We start from the raw sequence: 11,083 nt of genomic DNA, 5'->3' as shown, positions 1-11,083 counted from the left end.
CTCTCTCGCCCATTCCACTCGGTCTTCCCACCTTTCGATCTCTTTCTCGAGAATGGTCGTCGATCAAACACGCTGGGCGCTATCCAATCCGAGAACTATCGAGCGAAACGAAAGCCGCGACGAAGCGCGTCCGCGAAAGAACAAAAGGATTTTTTTTGCACGGTTCCGCAGAAATAATATGTCCCAGGAGCGCCCAAGTCCCCGTGTCCCTCCGCCGGCTGTGTCTGTTTCATGTTTTTCAATATTTGTAATTTATCGATAAAATTATAAAAGGTATCGATAACAGTCTAAAGTGTGCGCTACTCTACATAATATTATTATATATAAAGTATAAAAGTATACATTATATATATATATTATATATATATACATATATATTATATATGAGAAGTATAATATATATATATTATACACACATTGGGATTGGTGAGAATATACGGTTTTTTCGCTTTGGAGTGTTATTTTCTGAAAATATTGAACAAAATATGGAAAAAAAAAAATTAAAAAATAAAATCAATGAATAAAAAACGAACGAACCGTTCTACTATGACTCTTTTTATTACCGACATACATTAATTCCCGAAATCTTGCCTCCTCGGTTTCATTCAATTTTTTAAATTCGAGGCATCGATCTCTCGGAACGGATTTTTTTTTTTTTTTTTTTCAATCGTTGCAGACGATTCGTTTGGCAAAAAGATTGAAAATAACGATCTTAAGGATGAATTTTAACGATCAATCACACGAGGTTTTTAATTAAAATATTATATATTTTATTCTTCCGGTATCGAACATTTACATTTTATTTCCATTATTTCTTTTTTTTTTTTTTTGTTGTACTTGGATAAAATTTGATTTCGATTGTGAATTCGCGAAATTTATATTGCTTATAAAATTGTAGCAAACAGAATCAGAGTTGACTCATGAAACCAATTGCAATGAATTTCCCAAAAAGTTTCTGCGAACACTTCCGCGTACGTTCAAATGCCTGGTCGACACATCGATCAATGTCGAAAACGACAAACCTCGAGATCTCATTAGGTTAGAATGATATAATACGAGATAATCGAAATATCGAATTGAAATATATGCAAACTTTTTCTTTTCTACAGATTGTTAGGTGAACTCCTCGAGATTACCGATTACGCCACGAATATGGCGTCCTTTTGGTTTTTGGATACTCTGGCCCTTTATATGCTACGTTACAAAGAGGAACTCGACGAGTATTACATGGCTGTTCTGATCAGTTGGTTGGCCGGTGAAATTAAATTGCTTCGAGGTAACGAGATTACAAAACGTTTGAGTTTATTTATTTTTATTTTTTTACATTATTATCCTTATTACTTATGATTTATTTATAAAAGATAAGAAGTGTACAAGGAAAGAATTTTTTCAAGAGATGAAGAATATTTTTATCGTAGTTGGTAACAAAATATCTCAACAGAATCGAATACCGTATTGGGACGAAATTGTGTATGAAATGAAAGAAGAGACGGAGGAGAATGAATCGATGAAAAGGTAGGTTCATCCAGCCGCGTAAATTTTTATTGTCCGTTTTTAATAATAGCTGGAATATACATTTGCGAGAAGCTTACAAGAATTCACTTCGCAAGGAGATATGAAATTCTTAAGCAACATCGATCCCGTTTTAGTTTTGAATATCATAATTGATACCACTTACGATATGTAAGTTCATTTTTTAAAATGAAACATTTAGTTTAAAAAGCAAGATAAGATTAGGATAGAAAAAAAAAAAAAAAGAAATAATAATTGTCGGGGAAACAGGTACGCGAATGAATTACGATACGCTCTCGTTTACGCAGTTTTCGTTGAACCAATTGAAGTGCAGACTTATAATTTGCCATTTAGTATCCGAAATCCACGTCTGATGAAACCGGCTGAGTATAGGATAACTCCTTTCAACATACAATTGCAAAAACTTCTAAGAAAAAACGACCTGTTACAAAAGCTTAAAAAAGTTGATAAAAATAAAAAAGGTAATGTAAAATGCAAATTTTTCTTTAGTTTAAAAAAATATTTCAAAGACAAAACGAATTGTATGATTTCTATGTTACAGCTAAAATTCACGAAGTACCTCCAACCCCTCCACCTTCTTTGGATGATGAAATGCAATTGAAATGCAATCGTTTATTTATTCTACCATTAATAGAAGCAAAAGAGGCATCGTACTATTTTGAAGCGAATGCAAATTAATCAATCAAAAACATAAATTATTAAAAAATATTTTATTCTCTCCTTTCTTTTTTACAGACTTAACTATTAAAACTATTAAAAATTGTAATATCAATTTGTTATAAGGATTGTACCCCATTCACGACACTTGAAATCTTTAATAGTTCCGGGAATTATAGAGGTATCGAGTTTGATAAACTTCATTGAATTTGCAAGCTTTTCCGGAGATTGTCCTAATTGACCATACTTGTTACATCCACATCCCCAAAATGTTCCATCATCTGAAAATGAATTTCATATTTATTTAAACAATTAATTATATTATTTAATTGATAATTCTATACTTTAATGACTTGCAGAATTGATCCTCTTTTCTTTATAATATTATTTTTTTTACTCATACGTACTCGTCATACAAATCGTAAACGTATTTCCACATTGAACTTTTTCCACAAAAATTTCTACGCTTTCGTTTTTATCGTTTGTAAAATCTATCAATGTAGGCACAGCAATTACTTTACTCTCTTGATTAGTCAATCCCAATTCTCCGTTCGTATTCCATCCCCAAGTATAAAGGTCACCCTGTAATTAAAAATGATCGTTAAAAAGTATCTTTATCGATTTCACCTATTTATTGCAAGAGTATTCACTTGATTTGTTACTACAGCACTGTGCCAACCTGCAGCTGAAATTTGCGTTACTTTGATCCCAGCTAAAGCTTCAACGAGTTTTGGGTTGTCACAATCCTCTAAATCGTTGTGTCCTAATTGACCACGCCTGTTTCGTATGAATCAATTCATTTTACTTTGATTGTATTAATTTGTGGAATAATGTAGAATCGAAATGATACATACGTTCCCATTCCCATTGAATAAAGGTCACCATTCTCTGCTAACAAGATAGTGTGATCAAATCCACATGCAATATCTATGAATCGAACTCTCTTTGGAATATCAATCAGGGTAGGAATATTAAAAACTCGACCTAAATCATATTTTCAATGTGTATACAAATTTTATTACTTGTTATATGTATTACAAAATATACCTAAATTAGTAAGAACAACAGCGCATTCTTCTTGTATTATTTTAACAGGATATTCATTTTCTGAATCATTACTATTGCAAATGAAATTGATAACTTTTTTCCATGTTTTTTCATAGATTTTATATTGCCATATTTCATTATCATCAAATAAAAGTACTATTTTATCTTTGCCAATTGCAGCTTGATTTATACTATAGATAAAGATAAATAATAAAGTTCAGATTTGAATGTATAATTTTCTAGTCTAGTTATCTAAATGTACCTATCTAATGGTTTTTCTAGTGGTCGTATCAGTTGAAAATTTGAATCTGCTTCTTTGCTATTTTCCTCAAATTTTTGAGAGATATATAATTCTTTCCCTTTCCAAATAAGAAAATAACTCCAGCCTATTTGAAAACCGGTAATTCCAGAAAATGATACTTTAGTAAACGTATCTACTATAAAGATAATATTTCCATTGTTAGAAAATAACGTGCTGGTATTAAAACCAGCATAATAAAATGTCATGTTTCTAAAAACAAAATATATTTTTTTATATATATAGACTTGTAAGTTTTTTTTAAAACTATATTTAATATTGAGCGATACAAAAGTAGATAAATGTACATTCGTTAATTTATGTCTCTATGCAAATATATACCGTGAAAGATTATTGGTCAAATGACGCAGGTACCATCAGTTTCCTTAGATACGAAAGACAACAACACAATAAATTCGACGGACGGTAACAGAACGATTGACGTGACGTGGTAAACTATTGCCACATTTTTTGCTCCCGTTTCATAAATAACAACGAGAAATGGTAAGAAAACAAAGAAAATTAATTTTTAATGCACTTTATAATAATATGCATTTTTTAATATCATTTAAAAAATATTTTCCTAAAACACGAATATTTGAAACATAACCTAATAACAACTACACTCTTGAGTTTAAACATAACTAACATTATCACAATATATTTCATAAACAATCATTATCTATTTAATTCTATTTATCGTTTATTCTGTATTTTGATATTTCAAATAAACATATATTAGTAAAAAATTAATAAAATTTTCGACAACAAATTCACACATTCCGTACGAGTGCAGCACTGCCATCTCGAAGCAATTTCGTCTGCTAGGTTAACGCGCGCGCGATTTAAATTTAAATGTTTGAATCCTATAAATATTTATTTGAATAACAAGACATTTTCTTATTGATTTAACAGGGACTTTTATCAATTTTGAGAAAATTACGTTCCAATCCAGATAAAGAGTTACGATTGCTCCTTTTAGGATTGGATAATGCAGGAAAAACAACAATTTTAAAATCATTGGCCAGTGAAGATATTACACAGGTATCATTTATATGAATTACCATTGTTATAAATTTATATTATAATTTAATTACTCGTTACATTACTAATTCATTATTTATTAAAGGTAACACCGACACAAGGATTTAATATAAAAAGTGTTCAAAGCGAAGGTTTTAAATTGAATGTCTGGGACATAGGAGGTGCTCGAAAAATTCGACCTTATTGGCGAAATTATTTTGAAAATACGGATGTTTTAGTAAGTTATTTTAATTATCCAAACATCATCACGTCACAAAAGAGATGCGTTAAATTTTTTTTTTCTTTTTACAAAGATATATGTCGTGGATAGCGCAGATATAAAGAGATTAGAGGAAACAGGTCAAGAACTATCAGAACTTTTATTGGAAGAAAAATTGAAAGGTGTTCCATTATTAGTTTATGCGAATAAACAAGATCTTGGACAAGCAGTCACAGCAGCAGAAATTGCCGAAGGCCTTGGATTACATAATATCAAAGATCGCGATTGGCAGATACAATCGTGCATCGCTATTGACGGGAAAGGCGTCAAGGTAAATCAATTATACGTATATTTAAATATGTTGCATTACATTATATTAAGTTAATTAAGTAATCTAGTAATTAAAATTAACTTAATTCTGGTTAAATTATTGATATAAATCTTCTATGATTTCACAGGAGGGTCTTGAGTGGGCATGCAAAAACATTAAAAGAAAGTAATATTGGCATAAGCGTCTTAAAAAATCGAACAGCTTACAATGTACCTCATACATTCAACATACTTTTTATTTGGCTTTTATCTAATATTTACAAAAGCTGTTAACAGACAACGTAAATGGATTTACTAGTCAATCAACTTCCGTCCTTCATGGAAGGAGCTTTTCTAAGCTCTAATTTACGATGCCTTAATGAATACGTATCTATAGTGTAATACATGCCTTCTTACACGTGTTCTTCTTCTTCTCATAAGATAAAATTTTTATAGATCTCTTTGGAAAAAAAAAAAAAATAAATAAATACAAAAGCGAATTAAAATAAAATATACAAATAAGTGGCGTATATATATATTTGATCGCTAGTGACTGCACAATTGATCAAGAAAATCTTTTGCACTGTGAAACCGAAAAAGTTACACGATGTGTATAAGAGAAGGTAAAATAATCCTCACGTAAAATTCAGGATAAATAAAATATTCATAAAATTAATGATCTACTTATTCGACGATCGCGTTCCTTATCGCGTTCTTCTATGTACACTTAAAAGGAAACAGAGACATTTCAACTTTGTCCTGTGATATTTTTTTTTAGAACATCATTCTTTCCTTAACGAACAACAATCTTATAAACTATAGATAAGAATAAACAGTCGCGTGATACGGCTGTGTATTCATTAAATTGACTTTAAAAATCGTCTGAATCGTCTCTCACAAAGTACACTAAATTAAAAAGTATTAAAGTTCACTGTGAATATTTTCTGTGGTAATTCGGATCTCCTCTTCGTGGAAGTCTGTGCAGTCAGCTGGATACTTTTGCTAAAAATTGAAAATTGATTTTATAATAATAATTATAATATATAAACACAAGTATACATTTCTCCTCGTCAAAATGTTACTCACGATGCACATATCGTGTTCCATGATGGCTCCGTACAGGGTCCAAAAATTAGTTCCTAATTTGTTGCTGACAGCCCACGCAGCGGGAAAACTAGTCATTTTCGACATAACGCTTCGTAGACGGGGTTGTTCCTGATCCAATTCATTCTTCTCGTTGATGGTGCACAAGATTTGACTGGCGCATTGAGGCCTCTTGATAGCCCATTTGTACGCTCGATAAGACTGAAAATTAATCCACAATTTTACTTACTGCTTATTCTATTTTTACATATACAAAATATAAAATTATCCCATTTATTTATTTATTTTTTCTTTACTTTTAATATCGGATTGATAATATCGTTATTGATCATGTCGCTTAGTCTATTGCTGATCCCTTTGGCATTTATTCGAGACATGATGAACCCTTTCTCCGAAGCCAGGGCGATTAATTCCTTAATGTACGCTACAGCCGGCTTGATATATTGCGAACTGTCCATTTTCATTCCCAAGTGTCTCTTTCCTATTGCATTCACTAACCTGTCGGAACACAATTACGTGATAAAATCTAAATGCATTTTTCTTTTTTCTTCTTTTTTTTTTTTTTTTTTTTTAAACAACCATCGTTACACGTTAATTTTTTTCTGAGAACGAGAAATAATCTTGGACGATTTCTCGAACGATCGATGACTTTAAAAAAAAAAAAAAAAAAAAAAAAAAAAATAACGACGCTTATTCTTATTACACGAGATTTAGATTTCAATTTTTTTTTTTTTTTTAAGGAGAATAATAGTAGAATAATAATATATACCTAGAAAGACTCTCTGCAGGCCTCGTCGAGTCGAACATGGCCGATTTAGGGAATCCCTGCGACTTCAAGAAACTATTCCCCACAAATTGAACCGTGTTCAGGTAACGTTGTTGAATTTGTGGATCAGAGACGTGCGAGATCCACTCCCCGATGTAATTCGTCAAAGATCGTATCCACTTTCGCCTCAAGCTTGGATTCTCGAAACTGTCCAGCAGTTTCTCGTATTGGATACGCCCCTCCGGATCCGACATTTGCCCGACAAATTTCGCCAGGCCGCTCTTCTCCCATAACGTTTGGCCCAACTCCGAGTTACTGAAGTGATCCCACATCACGTGCAGATTTTCCAGAATCGGTGGCATGTACCAAGAATGGCCCGAGTGATCGTGAATTTTATTGGACGCCGCCCCGTCGATTTCGTTGCTCTCGCCGGCAAAATTGGAAAGCAGCATCGGCAACAGGCCCATTATCAACTCGGAATTTCGACCGTTTCGACCCATCAGCATGCTTCCAATGTTCACGATCCCCTCTAGATCGATCCCAAGATCCTGCTTCGTTTCCACCCCTTTCGACGATCTTTCGGTACGATCCTTTTGGTTCGAACTCGTCACGCCATCGAGGACCGATCTCAGCATCGAGAAATCGATGCCTCCTTGGCCGTTTTCGTCCCCCGAGAATAAACTTCCTATTCCCGAGACGATTTGCCCGACGCTGTCCAGATTAGATTTTTCGTACATGTTGCTCGCCTGCTTGAAAAACGAGAGATAATTTCTTTTTTAATACGTTTTTTAATTGTTCGAAATTGCTCCGTTGCCAATTCCACTTAATAATTTTACTTACTTCGATACAAGATTTTTTCTACTTTTTAAATTTTACGGAACATAGTGTATGTAAAATCATGGATCGATACGTTACGACGTAGATCTTACGAGGAAGCGATGATTTTACCTCGTTCCTTCCATCCGAGTCTAAGAAAGCTCTTGCAAGGCCTTGAAGCCCATTGATATTGTCCTTGTTCGAGAAGAAAGATTTAGCCGCCTCGAGGAACACCGTCGTGGCAGCGTCCTCCTCGCACTTCGCCGCAATCAACAGGCCGAGCAGGATGCACGTTCTCGGCAACCGCATGGTCCTTCCTTTTTCTCTGCGAGGGAAGAATGAATTGTTAATAAAAATAAAATGGAAGAAAGGATGGCAAGAGGCGCGCATTTCCCTACGAGAATTTTTATATTCGATTTTATACTCGTGGCGTGGACTCGTCGAAGAAAGGAAAAGAGTCGTTCACCCTAAACGGGATCTCGTGGTCGAGTTATTTTAAGGATGACGCGTAAGGTCTCGTATCCAGGTCGCAGCCACGATTTCAAGAGTGGGTATATAATACACCGGAAACGTTTCGGCTCGTGGTCACTCGAATACCGTTGCGCGTGGAATGTTATCGGACCAACGATCGAAGGCGGACACGTTGGGGCCATTGTCTTCTTAGGGCCTCTCTTCGATCGTTCAATTTTCTTAACGACCATCTCTCGCCCTTGCGACCACGACGATCATCCGCGAGATGAATCTACGGAGGAGATCTCCCAATCGAGAGGAAACCTGCCAACAAACGAATCGAACGGGTGTATTCTAACGCGCGATTTCAGTACCGTAAACCGCATTGAAATTGACATTCTCCAGTTGGAGGAACGATTCGGGATAACGGTACACACTGTTAGTCATTGCTCCTCCAACGCGCCAAACTCGCGCCGAACCATTTCGTCATTCAGGTTCGTTCATTCATTATTCATTTCATTAGTTTTTCGTTTCTTCTTTTCCTTTTTCGATATTCGAATCTCGAAATAATGATCGACAGTGAATATTTCCTTATACGATTCTTCTCCCTTTCCTTCAAAGAATCACTCGAGATGAGTTTCTCTCGAGGAATAATCGGAAAAGCAATGAACGCACGTACGTTGGAAGAAGCGATATTCGGGAGAATATCGACGTTCCTTTCGATCGACAAAGCCTAACTTGAGCCTGATCTCGTATTATGGATTTCGATCCCAATAGAGAGTGGAGGATTGCGGATCGTTGGCGCGCGGTCGAGAGGGAAAGCGAGGAGAACTCTCGGTTCGTGGTTGGTTTCCAAGGTCAACCGGCCATCGACATCATTTCTCGCCTTCTCGGGGGACCACGAGATGTCCCGTCCACCGCTCGCCCTTTTCGTTCCCTTCCAATTTTCTTCTTCCTTTTTTTCGACCTCATTTCTCTCTCTCTCTCTCTCTCTCTCTCTCTCTTTCTTTCTCCCTCTTCTTGCTCGAACAAACAGAGTCAACGAGATAACGGTACAATTCGTGTATTATTAATGATTTTGTTCAACAACGCGTACCGTTCTTCTCGGATAGGTGATGCAGATTCCGATCTAAGATAGCCACGAATAAGAGAGCACAAAGAGAGGGAGAGAGAGAGAGAAAGAGAGAGAAGAATGGAGGCGCTTATTAGACGATTCAATGATTCATAGATTCTGTATACGTAACCGGTGTATTTTATTACGTAATTAAAGAAGCTCGTTAGACACGCTCAGAATACCTCTTTACAACGGTTATGTATATACAATTTGCCATAAGATCCATTTACACGACCAGACATTGCTCTTTCGGGGCGCGAAACTTTTCCATCCTTGTTCCGCGATGCAAGCGGAATTCCCTCGAAAAGCGGAAAAACGAATTCGAACGAAACGAAGGTTAAAATAATAGTAGCGAATTTTCCTTTTCTTTTTTCTTTTTTCTTTTTTTTCTTTTTCGTGAAATACATTTGTCAATCGTAACGATAACATTATTGCTATTGGTGTTATCGTTCTTGGTTTATTTTTTCATATTGTTGTGACTAAATGAATAATGACAATAGCTGTTTTTTTTTACGATACTTAAACGTATAACGTATACATATATATTAATTATCTTGGATCATTTAAATATTTGTAATGTGTTAAAGTATCGCTTGACGCGATAAATTTCATTCGAAAAGTATATTCGTTATATTTTTTTTTTTTTTTTTTTTTTTCTAATTCTTCGTCGCGTTAATTCGACACGATCGATAGATTTATCGTCGCGAGGAAGCTATCGAGAAACCTTGAAGAATTATATCGAATCATCGAAAGTACGAATAATAAAAAAAAAAAAAAAAAAGTCGTTTCTCTAAATGAAGCAGAAAATAGAATTCGAACAGATTGAATTATTAAACGAATCATGAAAAATCATGTAAGCGCGACAACGGTATTTACGATCAACCAGAGCGTGTTCGATTTCGATGGGTACGATCGTTGAAGCTTGACACACCGCTACGCGACACGCACCACCGCGTGACAGGATAAAACCGCATTCAAAAAAAAAAAAAAAAGAAAAAAAAGGGAAAAAAACTTCATTCAACGATTTCAATCTCGACAAAATTCGAACTTCGTTCCTTTTCGATTCCCTCCCCGTACATTTCAAGAGTAGGAAGTCACACGCGTTGGAAATCTTTTCCTTTTCTTTTCTTTTCTTTCTTTCTCGCGAGAGAGAGTCGACGGATCGTTCAAGATCCAAGCGAAGATGAATAATTACCTTGGAGGAAAGAAAATAACGATGATGCGTTTGGCGATGAAGAGGAAGAGGCGAAGATAGTCCCGTTGGTCCCCGAGAGAGCCTTGCACACCTGACACGACGAAGGTTGTGGCGTGACTGCTCGTCGAAGGTAGCCCGACGAACGGTACTTACCTGCCTAAGCCACGAGCGTGGAACCCGATAACACCGTGCTTCGTTCACAGCTCTTTGCCACCTCTCGTGCATCCTCCTCCTCCGCGCTCAAATCCTCTCCAAATATTTTTCGAACCTCGTCCACGCGCGCCTCGCGCTCAATGGAATTGCTCCCCCCCCGTAAATTTTCCATTCTTTTCCATTTGCGCGGGTGTATGGCATTTCGACGATAATTCCGGAAAAAGTGTATCTAGAAATGAAGAATTCGAAGAAGAATTGGATAATAAAATGTATTGTTTATAATGGATATTATAAAAGTTTAAGTAGGAAAAGTAAAAAGTAGGAAAGGTAGATACCCTTTTTGAAACGTGGACGGATTAAGATGTTTGTGTATATATGAATCGGTGTATATAAAACCG

At 35.4% G+C, this 11,083-nt stretch overlaps 4 protein-coding genes across 7 annotated transcripts in view; 2 read left to right on the top strand and 2 right to left on the bottom strand.

Annotated features, from left to right (window-relative positions):
* LOC122712980 overlaps positions 1–2,299 on the top strand; it is a 93,380-nt gene extending 91,081 nt beyond the window's left edge. For 2 of the 3 annotated variants that reach the window (XM_043933084.1, XM_043933081.1), the window contains exons 2-6: positions 1,110–1,276; positions 1,362–1,515; positions 1,588–1,683; positions 1,783–1,994; positions 2,075–2,299. In XM_043933084.1, the coding sequence (XP_043789019.1) occupies positions 1,153–1,276; positions 1,362–1,515; positions 1,588–1,683; positions 1,783–1,994; positions 2,075–2,211 (723 nt within the window). In that variant the 5' untranslated portion in view covers positions 1,110–1,152 and the 3' untranslated portion in view covers positions 2,212–2,299. Of the gene's footprint in view, positions 1–935; positions 1,039–1,109; positions 1,277–1,361; positions 1,516–1,587; positions 1,684–1,782; positions 1,995–2,074 lie in introns of those variants that run through there. The other variant, XM_043933082.1, reaches the window with a different exon arrangement.
* LOC122712979 (E3 ISG15--protein ligase Herc6-like) lies at positions 2,225–4,017 on the bottom strand. Its single transcript, XM_043933080.1, has 7 exons — positions 3,878–4,017; positions 3,500–3,748; positions 3,238–3,428; positions 3,045–3,174; positions 2,841–2,967; positions 2,598–2,772; positions 2,225–2,471 (listed from the first exon to the last, which is right to left on the bottom strand). The coding sequence occupies exons 2-7, from the start codon at positions 3,742–3,744 to the stop codon at positions 2,302–2,304; spliced, it is 1,038 nt and encodes a 345-aa protein (XP_043789015.1). The 5' UTR covers positions 3,745–3,748; positions 3,878–4,017; the 3' UTR covers positions 2,225–2,301.
* Positions 3,940–5,763, top strand: LOC122712981 (ADP-ribosylation factor-like protein 3). Its single transcript, XM_043933085.1, has 5 exons — positions 3,940–4,039; positions 4,451–4,579; positions 4,665–4,796; positions 4,873–5,109; positions 5,237–5,763. The coding sequence occupies exons 1-5, from the start codon at positions 4,037–4,039 to the stop codon at positions 5,276–5,278; spliced, it is 543 nt and encodes a 180-aa protein (XP_043789020.1). The 5' UTR covers positions 3,940–4,036; the 3' UTR covers positions 5,279–5,763.
* Positions 5,764–5,907: 144 nt separating this feature from the next.
* On the bottom strand, positions 5,908–10,667 carry LOC122712977. Of its 2 annotated transcripts, none has more exons than XM_043933078.1 (6): positions 10,533–10,667; positions 7,906–8,098; positions 6,961–7,706; positions 6,488–6,689; positions 6,174–6,392; positions 5,908–6,089 (listed from the first exon to the last, which is right to left on the bottom strand). In XM_043933078.1, the coding sequence occupies exons 2-6, from the start codon at positions 8,080–8,082 to the stop codon at positions 6,009–6,011; spliced, it is 1,425 nt and encodes a 474-aa protein (XP_043789013.1). In that variant the 5' UTR covers positions 8,083–8,098; positions 10,533–10,667; the 3' UTR covers positions 5,908–6,008. The 2 variants fall into 2 exon arrangements, with proteins under 2 accessions (XP_043789013.1, XP_043789014.1); XM_043933079.1 differs by having other exon boundaries at positions 6,961–7,703.
* Positions 10,668–11,083: the final 416 nt, after the last annotated feature.

Source organism: Apis laboriosa, unplaced genomic scaffold, assembly GCF_014066325.1.
Source record: "Apis laboriosa isolate Shangri-la unplaced genomic scaffold, ASM1406632v1 scaffold21_cov150, whole genome shotgun sequence".
Classification (NCBI taxonomy): domain Eukaryota; kingdom Metazoa; phylum Arthropoda; class Insecta; order Hymenoptera; family Apidae; genus Apis; species Apis laboriosa.
Note: the sequence above shows the minus strand (reverse complement) of the source record. Positions and strands in the feature narration are given on the sequence as shown.